Source organism: Protopterus annectens, chromosome 3.part1 (genome assembly GCF_019279795.1).
Source record: "Protopterus annectens isolate FY-2018-M chromosome 3.part1, PAN1.0, whole genome shotgun sequence".
Taxonomy (NCBI): domain Eukaryota; kingdom Metazoa; phylum Chordata; order Ceratodontiformes; family Protopteridae; genus Protopterus; species Protopterus annectens.
The window spans coordinates 1,326,247,151-1,326,271,032 of NC_056732.1; the positions used below are offsets into that span (position 1 = coordinate 1,326,247,151).

The 23,882-nt window shown below is 41.5% G+C and overlaps 1 protein-coding gene across 1 annotated transcript in view; it reads right to left on the reverse strand.

Moving 5' to 3' along the window:
* Positions 1 to 23,882, reverse strand: part of MPPE1 (metallophosphoesterase 1) — a 1,333,952-nt gene that overhangs the window by 576,040 nt on the left and 734,030 nt on the right. Inside the window, exon 4 of the mRNA XM_044067363.1 lies at positions 22,899 to 22,979. Within this exon, the coding sequence (XP_043923298.1) occupies positions 22,899 to 22,979 (81 nt within the window). The remainder of the gene's footprint in view (positions 1 to 22,898; positions 22,980 to 23,882) is intronic.

The window sequence follows — 23,882 nt, forward strand, 5'->3', positions numbered from 1 at the left end:
GAAAAGTCCCTTTAAGAAAGGCTTTGGATAGTTTGTGTGACATTATATTCAATCCTTTAAAGCCAAGGTGAAAATTAGAGATAGCAGCAAGATGAACCCGAACTGTTGCTGCTCCAGTTCCTTTATTGAAAAGCATAGTCAAGAACTCTAATATGGAGGCAATAGGGGCTTGGTAGGGATCAATGTTATTTTGAGAGGCCCATATAGAAAATCTTTTCCATTTGGTAAGATATAACTTCCTAGTAGAGGATTTATAAGAAGATATGAGTATCTGCTGCATTTCATTAGAGAGGTTATGGAACCTGGCTATGTTGAGAACTGGAGCAGCCAAACTGTCAGTTTCAGGGACTGAAGAGAGGGATGAAGATCACCCGACGAATGTGTCAGAAGATCTGGAACTGGGTCCAGAATCCAAGGGTCTTCAAATAGATGAAGTCAAAGGAAGGGGAACCAAATATGAATGAGGCCAATGAGGGGTTATTAGAATGATGGTCCTTCCTAGGGCTTTTACTTTCTGTAGTACTTTGGGTATCAAGGGAATTGGTGGGAATGCATAGAGGAGACCCGGAGGCCAATCGTGTATGAGTACATCCCTTGGGGCTTCTGCCAGAGGGGGAATCAGGAAAAAGTTGCTTCTGCATTTCGTGTTCATGTGGTTGGCAAAAAGGTCGCAGCAAGGCTGGCCCCACCTGCGGAAAATTCTCTCCGCTATTTCTTTCTTGAGGGAACACTCGTGAGGCAACAAGATTGCTCTGCTCAGTTTATCTGCTATCATGTTGGATTTCTCCGGGATCTGCATTGCTAACAGAAAGCATTGGGTGGATGTAGCCCACTGCCATACTCTTAGGGCCTAGCGACAAAGGGGGTAGGACCTGGTTCCTCCTTGTTTGTTAAGTATCAGACCACTGACATGTTGTCTGTCTGAATCACAATTGTTCCCAGACGAAGAGAATCCTGGAAGTACTGCAATGCTAAAACTACTGCTCTTATCTCCAGGACATTGATATGCAGATGAGTCTCCTGTTCGGTCCATGTGCCTTGGGCTGTTCTTCCCTGAAAATGCCCCCCCCCCCCTATAAGGGACTCTTCCGTGGCCACTGGTGGGGGTAGAACCAAAGGACGACCTATTGTTACATGAAGAGAGGTCAACGATAACTGAAGATCCTTTTTGCATGTGTTTGTGATCATTATGAGATGAGATATTGGGAGCTCTTGGTAAGATCATTGAGTGAATAACAGCCGTTGCAGAATCTGCATGTGCATGCAACCCAACGGTATCGCTAATATTGCAGCTGCCATAATGCTTAACAATTTTAGTACTTCTGATGCTGGAGCCTTGTCTTTGGAAATTATATTACAAACCTGCTGACGGAGTAGTAAGATTCTTTCTGCTGGAAGTCTCAAAGTGGTGGTGGTGGTGTCCAATTCTGCTCCGATAAAAACGATATGTTGCGATGGCAACAAGGCAGATCTTTCCGAATTTACTGTAATACTCAGATGACTGCAGAGAGAAAGAGTGGTGCCCCTGACTTGCATAAGCTGATGCCTTGTGGTGGCGGTGAGGAGCCAATCGTCTAGGTATGGAAACACCTGGAATCCTAAACGTCTCAGGTGAGCCGTGACCACTGTGATACATTTGGTGAACACTCTGGGGGCTGTAGTGAGACCAAAGGGCAGGGCTCGAAACTGGTAATGACTGGCTGCCAGCTTGAAGCGCAGATAATCCCTGGATGGTCTGGCCATTTTTATATGGTAGTGCACATCCTGGAGATCTATCGAGCACATCCAATTGTCTTTCCCTAAGAAGGGAAGTATCGACTGAAGTGTGACCATCCGGAACTTCTGTTTCTTGACAGATCTGTTTAGTCTGCTGAGGCCCAAGATAGGTCTCCAGTTCCCTGTCTTTTTTGGAACTAAAAAGAATCTTGAGTAAGTTCCAGATCCTATCTGGTCTGCTGGGACTGGTTTGATGACTCTTTTTCTTAGCAATGTTTGAACCTCTACTGTTGCCTGTTCCCTGTAACTGGGTGGAAAGTCCAGAATTTTTGTTATCAATGGAGGGGGTGTGGTGAAAGGAATGAAATATCCTCTGGAAACTATACTTTGTACCCAGTTGTTGTTTGTTATTTTGAGCCAGGCATCTGGATGCAAAGATAAGCGACACCTGACTGTCTCCAGAGTAGGACAGTCGGGCCTCCTTTCAGGAGCGCTGGTAGGGCTTCCCAAAGAACTGTTCTCTGTCACCCTGGTTTTGCAGACCCCCTCTGCTGCGAGGGCAGCATCTTCCATTATTGCCCCCTCCTCTTCCCCTGGAGGTGGGGGGGGGGTTCACCACGTATGTCCTGAAAGACTCCTTGTGCTTTTCGGAACCACATCTTTCCTCCCCTTTGACCCTTGGGATAGGGTCCAGTAGGGGTGGAAAAATGGACTCCGACGGCAGATAGAGTCTTTCCTTCCTGTTCACACCTGGTCAAAGTTTCCTTAACTATGGGCCCGAAAAGGGACAAGCCATCAAAAGGGGTGTTGACACAGGATGACTTAAAGGGCTCCTAAGAGCAATTCCTGTACCCGTTGCCCTACTCGTTCCATCAGCTGCACATGAAATGAGGTGCATGGACAAGTTCACTATGGAAGTGAGGGTAGCAAGCTGGAAGGCAACTTTGTCTGAAGCTCCTGCAGCTACTGTACCCTGAAGAGCATCTCCAAGCTCTTTTAGGAGATCTCTTTGCAGTCTCGTAAAATGAGTGAGATAGTTCAGTGAACGCAGGGCAAAAGTCATTGAGCTGTACGTGTGGTTTCTGTATCTATCCATGATCCTAGAATCTCTGTTAGGAGGATGGATAGAGGAAGAAGTTTCCGAAATCTCCATTTTGGTGGCTGCCGCCACCACCATGGCATCAACTGGCACTCCCTTGGTAAGAAAGGACTTTTCCTGGGGGGCAGAAATAAATTTACTAGGCCTCCTCGGGACAGGCTCCATGGTGTCCGGAGACTCCCACACCCTTCATGAGACCAGATCCATGTACTCATCGAAGGGCGGAGACACCCAAGAGGCAGAGGTTTGAGACCCAAAAGCCTTCAGGAGAACCGACTCATCTTCAGTACGGCTGGTGGACTGCCAGTCACCCCTCTGCCTCAGGATCTCTAATATCTCAGTAAATGAGATATACTCAAAGGGGGACCGTGGGGACCCTTCCTTTTCATCCAAGTTGGTATCGGATGTGAGAGACTCCTGCGGGGTCTAAGTGCTTCCTCTTACAGATTCTCTTCCTGGGAACCTCATCAGTGGGAACTTCTGGTGAGGTCTCGGATGAGCAGGGGACACCCAATGGGGCTTCCTGAGGCTCTGGGTCTCTACGCTTTGAAAGGATCTGTGAAGCAGAAGTGGACACAGGCACTTTTGGGGAGGAGGTAGCCAGACATGACGTCGTAGATGTTCTAGGAGACATAACACTCCTCATGGCTTCGAAGGCACCTCTGGACCGATGAGAAGGGACCGATGGATCCGAGGAAACCATCGATCCCCCAGGCACCGGGACAGTAGGCTCCAAACCAGATGTAGGAGCCGAGCTCATCCGAGCCGAAGTCTCAAGAGGCAAAGTCAGAACTGACAAGTCAGTCCGACTATCCTCCCCGGACCCAACCGGAGAGTGTCGGCTCCTAGACTCCTTGATCTGTGCCAAGGATGTCTGAGTAAACGGGACCGATGACACTGGAACAGGAGTTGGCTCTGAAGGCTCAACAATTATCAAGTCCGACTCATCCGGCTCCGAAAGTCCGGTATGGCTCGGAGGAGGAAAAGAAGTAGATGGCAATGCAGTCTTCGGTTCCGAAACCGCTTGGGTCGGAGTCGATAATTTTGCAAATGCCAGTGCCTGTAACAATTTCTGCACCACACGATCCATATCCAAATCAGAAAGGCTTATCAAAGACCAAGATGAATGGATGGACGGGGGCACTGATTGCAAGAGTGGTGATTTAGGTACCTCGGATACCAGTTCCAGGACTGGGGACCGGCTCCGAAAAGACAAGACGCTCAGCTTCGAGGGTTGTGGAGCCGACATAGATATATATATATATATATTTTTTTACTTCTGAAGTAGAAGCTTTGGAAGACTTTGAAGATTTACTAGACCTGTCCCGGTCACTCAAAGCTTCCTGAAATGACGGTTTAACTAGTCCTCTATCAATTAGCTTTCTCTTTCTCTCCTGAAGAACCCAGGAGGAGAAAGAATGACATATGGAGAAACTTTCCTGAAGGTGCAAGGCTCCCAAACAACATACACAGCTGACATGGCTATCTGTAATGGACATTTTCTGTCCACATTTTGGACATTTTTTGAAACCTGACTTAAGATGTTTATCCCTATCCTGGTCAGCTATAATGAACAACACAGTATCAAGAGAAAAACTGCTATAATATAATAAAGACACACCCAAAAAACTATTTAAATAAGCCCTGACAAAAACTATGGGCTAAATATGCTGTGACAAAGTGTCACTCTAAACACACACACACACACCCTTTACCTAGTTATCTAAGCACTTCTAAATAGCTAAATATATCAAAAAACTATGACAAATATGTCACTTATCAAAGGCACAAAAAGTACTATTTAACTACACTAAATATAAAGACCTTTAGAGAAAACAAAGGCCAAAAGCTATCTAAATATGAAAAGGCAAAAGATTTAAAGGCTACAGAAGCTAAAAGCTAACTCTAAGTAGTAGAAATAGAAAGTTATTTAGAAAAATTTTGATAATAAATTTTTACTGGCCCGAGCTATGCTGAGGAACCTCTGATCTATTGCAGCGGCAAACTAGATCTGAGGTAACTCCAGGTGCATCATGGGATAGGTCCTTGGCCTCGAGCTGTCTGAAGACCTCGAGCTTTGTAGTAGGCCGACTCAGAGCCGAGGATCGGCACCAAACCCATCTTTTAAAATGAACGGCGAGATAGAACGACTTCACATGGGTATTTAGGACCAGATAAGTTTAATCCCAATACGGATCAAGACACTTCCTCCTCATCCTCGTCCAAGGAGGACAATGAGAAGGGGTATTTCCCTTTAAGAGAAGTCCCAAACCCTGCACACAGTAGAGATGAGACTGCTCCTTCTACCATAACTATTACTAGGTTGTGGTCTGCAGTAGATTTTCAAGCTATCGTCAATTCACTTCGGCCTATATGGCCTACCCCAGCAAAATTCCAAGGAATCTTGGCTGGTCACATCCTTCTTCAGAATGCTACTATAGAAGAAGTGAGGGCGGTATTGCAATATGCTGTTCCAGCTGACCTTTTGAAATGGATATGAGACCATGCAAATGTCCCCAATCCCGTTCCTCAGCATGGAACGACATGAAATTATGGCTTTGGGTCGGTTAGAAGCCATATACTAGATGCTTTTATGGTTATCTGCCCTCCACTTCCCAACTGGTCAAAAATTAAGGCCATCCAACAGAGGGAAGATGAGCCAATGGACTCCTATCTGTCATGTCTTACTGACGCTTTCGGGGCCTACTCGAGGTACCCCGAACCGACAAAAGGTCCAGCAGCCAGTGGGTCGTCCGCCAACTTTGTAGATGGTCTTCTGCCTCCTGTTCGAGACCAACTGAAAAAAGTGTGCTAGAAGTGGCCCAGCCAAGGCTTACACAAACTGGTTACCCAGGTGCAGTATTTGTCTGACCTTATGGTAAAGGAAAAGAAGGAAATACAAAATCAGCTCCTTCAAGCCCAATTACATATGTTCTCTTCTTTTGGACAGCATGGCAGACGAAGGAGAAATTGCACGGGAAGACAAGGCACTAATGCAAAAGCCAACAATGGCCAAGTATTTCAGACGCAATGTCCCTCTCAGAGACCTCCCATAAATAATGGCTTCCGACAGCAAGGTCAGAGACAAATAGGGGACGGTGATGGAAACAGTAACCTCTGTTTTAACTGCGGACATTGGAGGACCAGTTGTCCTTACCTAGTGCCACAACTGCCACCTCCCTTGCAGGAATTTTCCCAAGGTAACCCTTTTAGGCAAGGGGATCAGTCTCAGGACAGAATCAGCATTGGGACTCTTCCTGGACCCCTCCTGTCTGGCCTGATGCCCAACAGTCACTATAGGGCTCCCCTGAACAGACACAGCAACTTTTTCCATTTGTTCCAGTTGATCAGCAGGGTCCATTCGTGACACTAACAATGAAAATTAATCCTATTCCTTTTCTGGTGGATGCGGGAGCCACCAGATCTATGCTCACACCAAAGGCTGCTCAAAATTTTCCTCTCTCTGCTAACACCACTAAAGGTGTGGGAGTTTCCGGTGTCCCAATAAATTACCCCGAGACAGTGCAGGTACCAGTGAGCCTGGGTTCTTTAATAGAACACCATGCCTTTTTAGTTGGCATATCAGCACCATTGAACCTACTTGGCCATAATTTGCTATGCAAACTAGGCTGCACAATTTACTGCACAGAAGGAAAAGTAATTTTGGAAGTTCCGCCAGAAGTACAGGACCATGTTATGTTAGGGATATATACCTCGGCTGATTCAAATTATTTGCACGCGGTGTTCACTTAGTGTCAATCACTGTCTGCTCCTTCCCACCTCACAATCGACGCTCTTCCTACGTCATTATGGACCGCCCAGGACAATGATTTTGGTCTCCTATGTCATGCGGATCCAGTTGAGATCACTTTGAGGCTTGGTGCTGCGTTGCCCAAGGTACCTCTATATTCCCTTTCTGCCCAAGCGGAAGCAGGAATCGCCCTACTGATTCAATCTTTATTGCAACAGGGCATAATAGTTCCTATCATTAGCCCATGCAATACTCCTATTTTACCAGTTAAGAAACCAGGCAGAGAAACTTATCGGTTTGTTCAGGATCTCAGATCTTTTAATAAGGCGGTTCTACCCCATTTCCCTATAGTACTTAATCCTGCCCCTATCTTGAGCTGTATCCCTCCATCTGCCACTACCTTCTCTGTTACAGACATCTCCTCCACCTTTTTCTATATTCTGATTCATTCGGATAGTCAATATCTTTTTGCATTCACATACCAGGGGCTGCAATATACATGGACCAGACTTCTCCAAAGATATGTGGAATCACCTACTCTTTTTTCCAGAGAAATGAGGGAACAGTTAGATGCTCTTTCTCTCCCTGTTGAGACTACACTAGTGCAGTATGTTGATGACATTCTCATCACCTCTACTACTTCGCCAGTGTGTCACCGGGACACTCTTGCTGTCTTGCAGTATTTGGAGCTTCAAGGTTTCAAAGTGAACAGATCCAAACTGCAGTTCTGCCAACCCGAAGTCAAATATTTGGGTCACTTGATTTTGCATGGTGCTAAAAAAGTTTTGCCTTCCAGAATAACTGCCATCCAACATGCACCCAGACCTACCACACAATGTCAACTCCATGGTTTTCTGGGCTTGGCTGGCTACGGCCACCAATGGACCCCTAATTTCTCGGAGATTACTCAACTCCTACTAGCATTACTAAACAAGGATACTCCCGAGGCTCTTCCATGGTCAGAGGAACACGAGTATGCTTTTCTACAGCTCAAGGTACAATTATCTAACCCGCCTGCCCTAGGCCTTCCAGACTACTCGAAACCATTCATTCTTTTCTGTACTGAGTGAAACAAAGTGGCACTGGGCCTTTTAGCCCAACAACGTACCAAACGGTACCGACCAATAGGATATTTTAGCACCCAACTGGATGTGGTAGCTTCTGGATTACCAGTGTGCCTAAGGGCAGTCGCAGCTGCCACCATCCTGGTGAATCTTGCTGCCGTCCCTCATGCTGTTCATGCTTTACTTTTGAAGACAAAATCACACTATTTATCCCCTTCCCAAATGACAAAATACGAATTGATTTTACTTCCTAACCCTACCCTCCAAATGGTTAGGTGCCCTGCACTTAACCCAGCATCGTTAATCCCCACCTTGGATGAGGGTGAGCCCCATGATTGTCTCATTGTTAACTCTTCCCTTCCTCCTAGATTGGATCTCCAGGATGTCCCTTTGCAAAATCCAGATCTGGTACTTTTTGTTGATGGATCCTGTCTGCGCAACCAAAATGGAGATCTGTCAGCTGCTTGGGCCATTTGTTCGCTGAACTCTGTATTGCCAACTGGAACCTTGCCACCTGGTTCATCAGCCCAAGTAGCCAAATTAGTAGCTCTATCCACTGCCTGTCAATTGACCAAAGACAAAACAGTCAATATATACACAGATTCCCGTTATGCGCATGGTGTAGTACATGACTTTCGCACCTTATGAAAAGAAAGGGGATTCCTTACATCACGTGGTACTATTATCAAGAATGCATTTTATGTCGACATGTTGTTACAATATCTTCTGCTACCAAAACAAGCTGCTGTTATTAAAGTTGCAGCCCACCAGTCTGATGACTCTCTTGAAAGTAAGGGAAATGCTACAGCAGACTGGGCTGGAAAACAAGCTGCTCTTTCTACCTATGTTCAGGGACAATCAACGCAGCTGTGTGTATTTCAACAGGCTTTGCAGACGCCTACTTCCTCAAATCAGTGTTTATTGAATTTACAGAACAATGTGTCAGATTCCGAGGTGACTCAGTGGATGCATGCAAACTGTCAACGTGGTTCGGACTCCATCTGGAGACATCCAGATGGGGGTCCTGTAGCACCAAAGACCTTTTTACATCAATTGATCTGCGTATATCATCTTCCTGTTCCTTTGGGTCAGAACTCCCTAATCAAGCTAATCCAATGCTACTGATATGCACCTGGTCTTTCGGAATCTGTACGCCATTTTGTGTCAAGCTGCTCAATTTGTTTACAATTTAACATTTCAAAAGGCACCCAGGTCTCACCCCAGCCTCTGCTAAAACCCTCAGGTCCTACAAGTCCTGAACTACCTCCTTCTGCACATTTCAAATATGTTCTCACCATAACTGATGTTTTTTCTGGCTGGGTTGAGGCCTATCCATGTGCCAAATATAATGCTATTTCTGTTGCTAAGAAGCTATGTATGGAGTTCATTCCCTGTTTTGGGGTACCATGCCATATTTAATCTGACAGAGGCACACACTTTACCTCACAACTGACACGAGCAATTTGTAAGATGGTAGGTATTGTACTGAAATTCCATTGTCCTTACAGACCTCAAGCCTCTGGCATTATTGAAAGGGCCAATCAAACTATTAAGGTACGATTATCTAAACTCAGTGCAGAAACAGGCCTCATCTGGGTTCAAGCACTACCTTTAATATTATTCTCCATGCGGGGCCAAACTCATCACTCCAAGAGTCTTTCTCCACATGAAATTATTAAGGGTTGGCCCATCCAAATGGCTCTCACCCTGCCACCTCCTTTTTCTATCAGTTACATGATACTAATTTATTGTCCTACTGCAAATCTCTTGTTTCTGTCTTACAGCACCACCACCGCAAGATCTTACAAGCTCAAACTATTTCTGAACCTGATCTGGCAAATCACCTTCAACTAGGAGATTGGGTGCATGCTAAATCCTTCAGTTGAAAAACAGCCTTGCAGCCCCGCTGGAAGAGGGCTTACCTGGTTTTGCTCACCACCTCCTCTGCAGTTCAACTACAAGGATCGTCTAGCTGGATACATGTTTCACACATCAAGAAAATCGTGCCTTCGGAAGATCAACAACCACTTTCTTTCTCCTCACCCCAGGACATTGCTGAACCTGTGGCACATCGCACCCGCAGTCAAATCAAACCACCCTCTTAACGCCACAGACTTCATCCCATTTTTCCAGCCATGACCACAGCTTCTCCTACCACCATGCACCTTCTGAATGATACACCTGATCCTTCACCCAGGACACTTTATCCTTTTGTCACAGCTGTACAGCTGCAATTTCAACCTTCTCTGTGGATCACAGCATTTCCTCCTCAGCACCACTGTATTTGTATATGTAGCCCACTCATTGTACTCCTGTTTTTTTTCTGTGTGGCCCTTCCTTTTTTCTGCCACTACTGCCAACCTTGCAACTACTTCACATCTTGACATTCACCAACGAGCATCCACTTGGCACCCAAACTTTAATATGTATCATGCCTTCAAATTAACCTATGCCTCCTCTTTCAATATCAGTAACTGTTGGATTTGCACAGCGATTCCTACTGCTCATGATGGCATTTTATTCACCACCTTTCCCCTCAACACCTCTCTGTATCAGTCTGTTTTAACCAATCTCACTGGGGGATTGTTATCACATCCTAACAAGACTGTGCCACTTTCGCTGGTTTCTCACCTACAGGGCATTTTGTGCCTCAAGCAGAATGGATCTAAAAAAGTAGGGTGGAGCAGTTGCGACATTTCCATCATAAGAGTTTACCATGCCATCCTCCTATCTTCTGTTGCGAATCAATCAACGGTTAAAGAGGCATCCTTTTCTGACTGGAGACTGTGCTCACAGGGTACTGCCAGGAAGAAAGCGACATCTAAGAGACTAAATAACACTCACAGACTACTTCGACAAGAATGGATTTTCGAAAATGATATGCAGAGGCATAATCTCTCAAGATATGCCCAAATGCAAGACGACCTAGGCTTTGATGTATTTTTTCATACTGGTATTAACAATGAAGCTTCTGAAAATGTCTCAAAGGTAATATTGAGTGACAGCTGCTATTTTATCTGCAGGAAAACAGTATATAAATGGCTACCTGAGAAATGCTCTGGCAGCTGTTTCCTGGGCTACTTAGTCCCAGCCATATGATATGTATCTACATTACCCCAAGGAAAAATCTGAAATATTCGAGAGGTAAAAACTCCCAACAACCCTGTGGGTAAAGTGGATGCATCCTGGATTTGTCATCATGATCTTGCCCATGTCAGCACTAAGGGGTTAGCACATATGGACCTCGGGGATGAAGTCATTTCCTGGGCTGGCATGATACCCTCTTACGGGACCATGAAGTCAATTTGGGAACTAAGAAAACTGTCAAAACTCCTTGAAACCTTGAGTAAAGCAACCTTCTCAGTGCTACAACTTGTGACTGATGAGCTGACAGCCATGAGAGCGGTGGTCCTGCAAAACCGTATGGCTCTTGACTTTGTACTTGCAGCTAAAGGGGGTACTTGTGCTTTAATCCATGAGGAGTGCTGTACTTTTATCCCTGACAACCAACACAAGATAACTAGCCATTTGGAGTTGATTCAGAAGGTTTCGGAACTGCTAGAAGCTGAAGAAGCCGACAGCTCTACTTGGACATGGTTAACTAACTTGTTCTCCGGTTGGGGTGGTAGCATTCTAAAACTGCTAATGCTGATTGCAATTCTCACCTTAATAACCATCCTGGTTCTGTTTTTGATAAAGACACTCGTTTTTAAACTGTTGCCTGCCAAGACAGCTAAAGGACAATCAAAGTTTTACATTCCAATCTTGAATGATAAAAGCAATGAAGTAAATGTGTGCAATAATACTGAGGTTTCAGATGTTATGGTAATGTTGAATTATGGGAAAATGTTTGATAGACTATATGGTGATGCTTAATCAGCATCAAATGGGGGAATGTAAAATCTAAAAGGTCAAAAGCAGGTACATTGAAAATTAAAAGTACGTGACTGACTGCACGGAGTAGGTAAGCACTGAGTTCAAGAAAGTTATGTGGTCAAGAAAAACAAGTCTTTATATGGACTTATGTCCGATTTTCTTTTCTGTCTAGCAATAAGTATCCAAGTGTGTCTTAATGCCTATGGGAAACTACCTGATTGGTATATGTAAATCATTCATTGTTTATTGGTGTGCATATTTGATTCAATATTAGTATTATCTAAGTGTATGTAAGCTCAGAACTTCTTTTGTTTGGGGAGACTCTCTGTATTGAATTTGGGTCTCCCACACATGTGTTAATAAAGCTACTATGAAAGAGAGAACTGGTGCTCTGTATTCTTTTATAATTTACGATTAACTACTTGAGTAAATGTGTCGTATGTTTTGCATTTCTTAACAGACTGATCTGTAGAGAAGGTAGCCCCACAGTTATTCTGAATATGAGCATAGTCTCAGAGAATACCTGACTGTAAATCACTTAGCCAAGGAAACCACATCAGCCCTATACATGGTAATAACCTGATTGTATGTCATATGGTGAAATTTCTTATTCTTCTTACTGTGGAATAAATCAGAAGACAAAATATCTTGAGAGAAGTACTATGTCTGGCAAAGGGTCTCTTACCCCAGACCTCTCCTGTACCAGGTACTGGAACAGCCCCAGAGGATGTGTCTGACCCCTGTACCATAAAGGGCTGTAGGCTCACACCACAGAGTGACCGGAAAAAGGTAAGCTGTCTGCAGGAAAGCTTAAGGCAATGACAGATTTACAAAACCTTAGGCTAAGGCATGTTGTTAAGTTTTTTTTCTTGTTAGGTATAACAAGATTTGATAGGGGGGGGGGGCAGCCACATCAGGATCCAGTAAGTCAGCAGAAAAAAACAGTAGCCAGAATAATACACGGATAGTACTGAGGGCTGACGAAGGGCATCAATAATAGAAAATATAAATTATGTCCCCACACAGCAAATAGTATGAAACTGCATAAAATACACCAGACATGGTTTAAAACTAATGGCAATCCAGCACCTGTAAAATAATTTAATAAATTCACCATCAAGCACTCTCATCTTAGACAAGACTTCAGTGTAAAAACTGGCAAAACCATGACAATCATTAAGTAGTTCAAGGCTACCAAACAGATCTCATAAACCATTACAAGTAATTACCAGTAATTAATCCTTAAAATTAAATAATCAGAGAATAATACATAACTAGACAATATACATAAAATAACTCGATGAACATCCTAGTGAAATACATACAAATCTCTTAAACATAATAATAATAATGTACAGTCTAGGTGAAAAATACATGATAATACATAAAGGTCAATTCAGTTATGTGAAAACACTTAAAAATCACAATGATAGACCTAAACTAATATCATAATATTGTTACCCTGTTCTTCAAGACACAAACTACAAACATAAAATCATTTAAACCTGGTTCTACATGTGCATTTAACCTAATTTTCCAATTTAACCCTTGTTTATTATTAAGACGACCCCCCCCCCGGTCACTGTGTAGTACCCTTCCATCACAAAAAATATATATATATTGAAATAATTACATCTCTGTGCATGCCTACACAAAAAAAAAAGAAACACAGTTATAAGGCAGATGGTGCACTTTTTGAGAATGGTGATGGATGACTGAGTTTTTTTAGATGAACTCGATATTTTAATTAGTATGTTTACCGATAGATGTCTCCCCACTTCCATGTTGGACGAGGTTAAAACTGTGGATGTTAAGAATAGAAAGGCAAATAACACTCCCATTTTTGGCTAGTTCAAATGTTGATATATCTTTGGGGATAGTTCAGCCTATTAACCACATTAATAGAAGGAAAATAAACCTTAAAATGAAGCATCCCATGGAGGTCCCCTAGAGTACTGGGGTGCACAATACTGCAACAGTGTTGAGGCCAACTTGGAATTTAACCATTTCATACAAAGTAAAGAAAAAATTAGGTGACTCCCCGTTAGTTACTTACCTACAGGAGAGGTAAAAACCTTAAAAATATTTTGGAAAGTCGTACCACATTATTGCATTGTAAAGGGGTTTCCAATATGAATAAATGTGGTATGTGCAAATACATTAACAATGGTTCCTATGCTAGTGTGAAGGGATACAACATAAGTATAGCTTGTTCAGGAACGGTAAACTGCAACACCAAAAAATTTGGTTTATTTGGCTTCATGTATATCCCGCCCAGCATTTTATGCAGGTAAGACAACTAGAAAACTTAAGGACAGGATATACGAACATCTGTATGACATTTGTAATTATAATACCAAAAATGCCCTGTGTAGGCACGCACAGAGATGTAGTGATTTCAATAAATATATTTTTGTGATGAATAGGGTACTACACAGTGACCAAGGGGGGGTCTTAATAATAAAATTGAAATAAAAGGGTTAAATTAGAAAATTAGGTTAAATGCACACGTAAAACCAGGTTTAAATGATTTTATGTCTGTAGTTTGTGTCTTAAAGGACAGGGTAACAATATTATGGTATGAGTTCAGGTCTATCATTATGATTTTTAAGTGTTTTCACATAACTGAATTGACCTTTATGCATTATCATGTATTTTTCACATAGACTGTACATTATTATTAATTTTTAGAGATTTGTATTTATTTCTCTAGGAAGTTCATGAAGTTATTTTATGTATATTGTCTAGTGATTTATTATTATTATTTGATTATTTAGCTTTAAGGATTAATTACTGGTGATTACTTGTAATGGTTTATGAGATTTGATGATTGTCGTGGTTTTGCCAGTTTTTACACTCTGATGAAGTCTTGTCCAAGACAAAAGCACTTTGTGGTCAGTTTATTAAATTATTTTTACAGCTCCTCGACTGCCATTAATGTTGGTTTTGTCTTTTAGTTTTTGTTCACATTCTTGTTTTGGTTAATGGTTTAAAACATGCTAAGCCTTGTTTTACAACCTGCACAGTGCAGTAAACAGCACACATGCAGTCACAATAGCAAGAAAATTCACTTGTCCAAATAATGTCAACAAAAAATATGTCCTTAAAACAAAACAGACAAAAATTCACTTGTCTAAACAGTGTCAACAAATAAAATATCTCCTTAAATCAAACCGAAACCTTTCAAAACAGCATAAATAAGCATTTACTCAAGATTCCCTTCTCATAAATGAAAAATACCCACAGAAAATGCAAAGAAAGTAAGCTGCTTTACAACTGAGATTTAATGATAAAAAGCATCTACAGCAGAGATAATTCAGAAGTAAATATCATAAAAAAGAAAAAAAAATAAGTGAACAATACTATATTTTCCAGTCAGAACTTCAAAACGAAGCAGATAAAAAAATAGAAACAGGCCCAGCACAAGGCAGCTCCTAGCATTCAACTGGTACCATAGAACTTCAGTTTCCCAGTACAAGTCATAAAGCACTCTAGAAGTCCCATAACTGCCTAAAAGCAGTATTAAGCATACAAACAACACAGAAGAAGTTAGAATTATCAGAGGAATATATATGTAACATATACAGACATGCACACACATATATATATTTTTTTTAATAAACAAAAGTAAATCAGCAGTATATAATAATAAAGAGGAATGGAAGTCCCCAAAGGGATCTTACTGGAGTATGGAAGCTGTAATCCACCAAAGCAGACTGCTGAGGAGATTCAACTCTATGAGGCCTACAGCTGGCAATAAAAGACTAGGCAACTGACTTTCTCTGACGTGGTTTAGGCCTTCCTTGACAGGAGAGTCTTATCCAATCCCCTATCACAGAGTTAAAGGGGGATTCTGAACTATGGAAAGCTGCCAGTGTAAGTTTATGCAGGCATAGAACCATATGTCACTGAGACCGTGTGAATGATGAACACCTGTCTAGATCTCCTGACTGCAAGTCTTCCTCAATAGACTGGGGACTGCTTACTTGTAAAGAGTTCCATAAAACTATGTGACAAAAAAGTCTCAACAAGATGTTGGCTGGCACACCATCTCAGCACCGGAGATGTAAAACATCATATAAAGACTATGTAACCACAGCATATATGGCTGCCTGGGTACATGACGATAATGTAGAACTAAAACAGTCAATCACTGGAGAGTTGCTGATGGCAGATAACTGTATAAAATCATATTCAGATGCAAAATAAGTAAAACAGGAAGCCATGAAAATGTTAAAAAACAGCATGATGTATCACTGCAAAGCAGCCCTATATATCAACATAAGAACACCAAAATCATACTTTGCAGGGGGGCTTCACTTGCTAGCTAAATACAGTAACCCCTGAGGGTGCACTAAAAAACATAAGGAATACTTGGTTTTAAAGTAATTCTTTTTATTACACAGTATTGTGACCTCAGAATTATATTATGTTAATTGGGATGTGGGGACAAGGCTGCCATATCAAGGGATGCCCCTGCAAAAAACATAACTGATTACTGTTTCTCTTGAAAATATGTTATCTATTTTTTCCGTATCAAGCCATGAAGGAAGAACATTACTGCATCTTCCACTTTATGGCTGTAACACCAAACTGTTGTGAAATCAGTTTCTTACACAAGTAGAGTTTTGAAAGTTTCTGTTTATGTCACACTAAACAGTGTAAACTGTATAGATACTGCAAAGTATTTGTATTCTAATGCATTCTCTTCAATCATATTACCTACCATTGGCTTTGCAGATTTTTAGATTATTAATACACAACATATTTGTGTTATTATATTTGGTAAATAATATTACATTACAGGAATTCTGTAAAATGACCAGAGTTAAAACATCAAGGTGCTCCACAATGCAGTACTTAAAAGTGAACTGTTGTAGTTGTAATACATACAGTCATACAAAGGAAGATTTCTGGTCTAAACTCTTGTGGCAGGAGAGGATAGCCTACACCCTTCTAAGCTGGAAATTGTTACCTGAAGACCGATTGTGTCTGTTATTCTGGAGTGTCTTAGTTCTGCTTTAAGCACTTGGGCTCCAAACACAGTTGTGTGGTCTAAAATCTTGTGGTGGGAGAGTATGGCCTACACTCTTCTAAGCTGGGAATTGCTGGTGAATTCCTGCTTTATTTAAACTGTTTTTGCTGTTGTGACTGGTTTTATGCACTTTCTAATATTTCTGCATTTTATAGCACAGGCCAAATTCAGACTTGCTGAATCTAGACTGTTTAGTATCACATGTGCATTAAAACCAGCTCTTCACAGACAAACTGAAAGATCTGAGGCATCCATTGCTTGCAACTAACTATAAGTGCCTATTTTGCTTTTATATTGCACTTTTAATTTGTATTTGCATTCTATCTGTTCAAATTGTCTGAACTGTTTTTTGCCACATTTTACTGTATACTGTACTAGTTCAGCTGTAGCATGGCCCACTTCCAAGTTTGCTGTTTCTGGGACTGTTTTGTAACTTCTGAGCATCAAATTCAAGCCATCTTTGTTACTGAAGGCCCTTCTGCAACATTGTGGGACGAGAGTGCTCTATGGGTCCCATCTAACCGAGGGTGATTGGACTAGAGCTCAGAAGACAGCATCCTTATTGGCTAGTCTGAGTTAAAAGGGTTACTTCTTGTTTTATTTAAGCCCCTTGTTTGCGTGGAGCATACCATTGTGCACTGCTGCAGTGGTTACTGTTGGTGGTTTTAGGCACAAATGTTTTACTTGTTAAATTTTCCCTTAGCACTTTCCTTGTGGTCCTCCAGAGGTTTTTCATGGCCCTCCTCTGTCAGGTGGAACACTAAGCCTAACCTCAGAGGTGCCAACACGCCTCTCACCCACTAGCCATTTCTAAGTGCAACCTCTTTTCCTGACCATATAAATTTACCTAACACTATGAATGGACAATTTTCCACAGTTTATCCAGCCAGCTTGGTCGACATAGGCATCTTGAGGCAGTGTAGCAACTGCCTCATGTTCACCGACAACCCTCTACTCCTAGTCCACATCAACTCAACATGTGAGAGATGCAACTATATTCAGAACCTTGAATCCATGCTCTCTCACACACCAGTCAGTACATATGACAATGACATGTTGTCAGCATGCACACTTCACCTCCTACTCCACCCAAACACACACAACACATACCTACATATGCGGAGGTCCTCACCAGAAACATACCTAAACACCAGAGACCTCCCAAACACAAACATGCTACACATAATACTTCCTCTGCAGAACACAATACACATAACAGCTCATGAACCAATGTCTCACCTGTCAAGCCCTTAAGGGCAAAACACAAACCAAACATATTAGTCATAGGAGATTCCATCATGAGACACAAATGTCCCTCTCACCAGGCTGGATAAGGAAAATGTCACAGTCAGCTGCCTGTCAGGTGCTAGGCTCCACCATTCACACATGCACTCAAGCCTCTCAACAACAGGTACTGTTATGACTCTGTCATAGTCCATGTTGGTGTGAATGACTTCAGACATAACTCTCTGGACCATATGACGAGAGAGACATGACTAATCTCTTGGATTATGTGTCTCAGGTAGGTATGTCCCTAGCCTTAAGCATAATTTTAGCTTCACCTAGGATGATGGCTCAATACAAACAGAAAATGGCTGACTTCAATAACTGGCTTAGTTTCTGGTGTCATTCTAAGGGGATGCAGTATCTGTCAGCCTGGGATTACATGATCGACAAACCTCTATGCTTTGCCAGAGATGGTCTTCATCTGTCACACCTGGGATTTCAGCTACTGGCTAAGTCTCTTGCCACCCCCACAGTGCCTTTTTGAGCAGTGTCTCAAAGACAAAATTCCTGATGTAAAAATTCCATCTAAAAACAATCTCAAGGTTATGCTACTAAACACTAGGAGTCTTAACATGAAACTACAATCACTGGAAGCAGTCCTCACCTTGGAAGACGCAGACATTTGTGCAGTCATGGAGACCTGGTTCAAGGCTGTGGAGAGTACCCTAGCCATACTGAGTTATACCTCTTTCCACACGTTCAGACCACAAACTGAAGGAGTGAAAACTAAAGGAAGCAGTGTATCACTATTAATTAAAGATAAATATACACCTCCAGTTTGCTTAAACAGTATGATTCCCTGGAGATACTTCAGGTGCAATTAACTGTTGGTAGGACACCTATTCAAGTCACTGCCAGCTACAGGACTCCCTCCATGAATCAGGACACCCACTCTGCCTATTTGGATCTACTTGAGTCTATCATGACACATCCAACCACCATGGTTTTGCGTGACTTTAACTACTCATCCACTTACTGGGTAAATCACTCATGCTCAAACTCATTTGCCCAAAGGCTCCTCGACTTTGTTAACTCCAATGCCCTGGACCAGCTGGTTGACACCCTCACAAGGGGTGCCAACATCCTGGATCTGGTGCTTACCAATATGCACTCACACTGTGAGGTCTTCCCTGGTGAGATCTGACCACAAATCAGACTCATTTGAAGTAACTATCACACCTGACCCCACCACTTTCAGCAACTAAACTAAAAACTTCTCCAAAGCTGATTATAACCTCTTACATGATGGTATAAATGGATTCACTGCACCCTCCTCCCTCAAATGGAACTGGCAACTATGCAGAGTTCTACACCAGTGCTTTATACAAACACCTGTATAACTGCATTAACTCAGCCGTACCTGACAGGACCAAAACTAGCTCCTCAAGAAAGAGCAAACCTGTCTGGAGAACTGCCATTAACAGGGTTTACAATAAGAGGAAGAAATTGCTGTCTGAGAGTAACAGGGAGCGAGCCCTAAACTGGAAACACTCCCTCCTCATCTTAAACAAGCAAATAAGACTTCATGTGAAGTCCTCCAAAGCAAACTATGAATCCAGATTAGCTACCTCAACTAAGGACAACTATAAGGTGTTCTTTAGTTACATCCACAACCTAAAAGGAAAGGCCTAGATTTGTGCTGAACTGATAGTTAATGATACCACATATACAGAGCCTGAGGACATAGCTAACCTGTTAACCAACAGGTTCTGTGAAAACTTCACTCCCCTGTCCCTGCCACACGTATCCCATAACATCCCTACCACTGTCCCCTACCTTGTATCTCTAAAGAGCAGGTCGTAAATGTCCTCGCTAAGGTCAAAAACACAGCATCTATGGGACCTGTTAACATCCCAGGCTGCATCCTACATGGTGTCCAACAAGAATTAGCAACACTATTGAGTACTCTTTTCAGTCATTGTCTAAATACCAGCTTCGTCCCAGGTGAATAGAAAACGGCCACCGTTATTCCCTTGCACAAAGGTGGTTCTGCCACTGACCCTGGGAACTATAGACCTATTAGCTTGACTAGCCTTATCTGCAAGGCCATGGAGCGAATCATCATGGACTTTATCAACAAAGATATAGGTAATCTCCGAACACTTGACCCTACTCAGTTTGGATTTATCAAAGCAAAATCATGCCTGTTAAACCTGGTGGACTTCTTTGAAACAGTCACCAAGGCCCTGGATGAGGGGAAATCTGTTCATACACTCTACCTAGACATAGCCAAGGCTTTTGACACTATTCCCCACCCAGGGATCACTGACAAACTCACCCAGCTAGGTATTAACCCTTCTATCGTTAGATGGGTCGCTAATTGGCTCATTGATAGAACACATGTAGTCAAGATAGGGTAATCCACTCCAACAGCAGACCTGTAACAAGTGGTGTTCCACAGGGATCAGTCTTGGGACCTCTACTGCTTGGAAACTATTTTTCTGAAGTACAGGCAAATATTAAAGGTCTGTGGCTGACAAGTTTGCTGATGACTGCAAACTGGGAGCGGTCATAGAGTCTCCAAATTATGTCAACATCCTACAAGAGGGTCTTACACAAACAAATGATTGGTACCAAAGTCAGGGCCTTAAATTCAATGCAAAAAAATGCATTATCATCCCTTTCGGTAAGAGCAATGTTCCTGCTAACTACCACATCAATAGCAGCACCCTAAGTACGCACTCAGTGGTGAGAGACCTGGGCACGCAGGATGACAGCAATCTTACCTTTGATCACCATGTCTCCACAGTGGTAACAAGGGCATTCTACATTGCTCATCTGCTAAGTAAGGGTATTGCCTCCAGCAAAAAAAAAAAGTTATAACCTCCCTGTACTCTTCCCTCATCAGACCAATATGTACTCTTTCCTCATCAATGCCCTTTTTGGTATGTACTTTTCTATGCACATTGGAGAGACCACAAAGGTTCCTCACAAGGAAAATTCAAGGTCTTCAGCATCTCTCCTATGTGGATCGTCTGAAATCGCTGTCACTTTATTCTGTTTCATACAGACTACTCAAGAGGCACGATCTCTGCCTTGCATATAAGGCAATCTCTGACCCTGTTTTATTGGAAATTATGCATATCTCCAAGTCAAATGGTACATGGGTTACTCACTCTAAAGAACTTGACCTGGTATGTGACATTAGTAGAACCTGCTGGAGGGAAAGATTTGTCTCCCAGAGGTTACCACACCTTTGGAACAGACTCCCACTTCATGTCAAACAGAGCACCTCACTGTCCCTCTTGAAACACAATCTTTATAATTGGATGGGTAATCATAAATTCATCCCAGGGGTTCCACCTGTGTGAAAGAAATGTCTATAAGTTGTGCCAGACAAACACCGTGCTACTGTATCTGTTATTCTTTATTTGCATTCAAACAAATTCTTGCCAATCAGTTAATTCTTTCAGAGTTATTATAACATGGCTAGACACTTGAAAAGACTGAAGAACACTCAGTCCAAAAAACGTCACTACTAAGTGAAACATACTGTCCAGTTTATATACTCTTTTCAACCAATGTTATTTTTAATATCCTTGTAACTTGTTCTTCTGGTTTTTGTCTGTGTCCTTTTTTGGTCCTTGCTGTGCCTGAAGACTTCACAAAAGTTTCTCCACATCATCTTTGCATTATTTGAACTGTCTGCAATTTATTTCTGCATCTGAAAGCTAAAAGAAAGTCAACTTCCTTTTTTATAACAGGATGCCTTTACAGTGAGCCCACAGCTATATGTTATTAATATCTAAGCTGAACATGTACATGAAATAACTGTTCTTGCAAAGCAAGTCATGTAAACTGCTGTTTGGCCTTGCACATTTCCTTCACTGTACACACAGTATAATTTTGGGGAAAGCATTTTAATTTATACAGTGTCTATCACTGTGTCCCTCTTGGACAGGGGCAATAGGTGCTGATCGTGGAAATAAGGGTAGAACTTGGCTAGACTTATAAAGGCCCGAGGGCCATTAGCCTAGTAACTTCCTATGATCTTACGATCCTATAAAAACAACTTTTTCTCAACTGGCAAAGAAGTCTAGTGATAGGAAGTTTATTTTTGTCATGTTTCACACAGTGGCATACAACAGTCTTCATAATTACAAGATAAATAATTCTACAGCTGAATGTTAGAGACTTTAATTTTTATCATGTACCCTTACTTGCCATAAAAACTGAATATGGGATATAGGTACAGGTGCACAGTTTGCTATAAGCTATTTGGTATGATAGTTCTCATTAAAAATAACTTCAGTTCCTCAAGGCATTCCTCAGTCCCAGTACAAGGACACTGGAAAGACTCTTACCCACCGTAAGGCGAAGGATGTTTATCTTTATTACAAACTGTTTGCTGCATGGAAATTTCAACAAAATGGAGGAGCTAAAACAGCTGTTCTACAGAGCTGCTGGAGTAAATTAGGCCTTGATTTAGAGCATATACATAATTAATGCATACATTTGTACACTCTTACCAAATCAGTTAGAGACCTTTAGAGTGATGTAGTCAATCAAGTGCATTTCACTACTGATTCACAATGGTAACATATAGAGACAGAATACATATTCAAAAAATTAAAAAAACAAAAAAAAAAAACGGGAGGATAACTCACACTTGGTCATAAAGTAAATAAAAAAAATCATGAACCAATAACCAGTCAGCTAGGATTCTGAGGTAAAAACTTTAATACAAATAAATCGGTTAAACAATTTCATCTAACATTTATCAAACTTTTTCAGAATCATCATAGTCCATGGTAAATGTTAGACGAAAGTGCTTAACTGATTTATTTGTATTAAAGGTTTTACCTCAGCATCCTGGAGGACTGGTTGTTAGTTCCTGGACATTTAAAAAATTATACACAGTTTTTTTCAACAGTATTCCAGATTTCCGAGACACCTTTTTATTTGTGCTTTGGTTCTGATGTTTTGTGATATACACGTGTTTCTGGAAATTATAATCTAAGTTTTAGCAAAAAAAAAAATACTAATGCGATTAGCCATCCAATGGGAATATTGACACCTCACACATGAATACTTCAATCATAATGATTTACCTCTATAGTATTTACTCACTTTATTCCTTTCCTGGTTACTATTTTAGCCAAGGTCATGTTAAAGACATTCCCAAATCGTTTCAGCTTGTAGTCATTCATTCTGCAAAAAAGCACAACAAAGTAAAAAAGATAAAATGTTCAACCACAGAAGCATTTAAATAAAAATAATAAAAAGTAATTAATTTGTAATAAATTCCTATTTTACACAAAGTTTATGAGAAGGAAATCATAACAAGTCTAAAACTTTTCTCTCTATCTCAGAAAGCAGGGACATAAATTCTAGTGGCAGACCAACTGATGATGTCAAGTAATGCAAGCAAACAGAAATAAATGTAGTTGCAAAATGCTCAACAATTGATAGGCCTCAGTGTGAAAAAGTACTCCTTCAGCCAGCATCTTAACTGCTGGAGAGGAAAAAAAATTAAAGCGACTTTTAACACAGGCCCAAATAAAGTCAGATCTCAATGCTTTCAGTGTAATAAAAAAAAAAAATAATAATAACTTGAGACTCAGCAGAATCATGCCTGCATGACCTCTATAATCCGGGAAATGCATAGCAGAATACCAAGCAGCTATTTACACTAAAAGACAAAGTCATTTTACAACAGTACTGATGAAATAATTCCAGTACAGGCAAATACTTATGTTAAAACCATTCTACAGCTTGCTAAAAATAACAGAAATGTGCACTTACCATGTCAGCTAATCTGCTGGGATATCCTCTTCTAAAATCCCAAACTCAGCTCAAAATGTTTTTACTCTACAGATCTCAAACTCAGTGGTCATGTTCTCCCATAGCATATGCTGTGACATCATGTGCTAGATCCTACCAGGTAACCCAGCTCTTGCACTCTATACTAGAAATGACACAACACTTATTGAGAATAACTACACATAAATAACCAAGGCTACAAGACAAGTATTTGTCAATGCTGGAAGTTAGTTTAGCTAGAGCTGCACTGCACTACTGGTTAGAGTTAAGTGTTTAATAAAATGAGAAAAT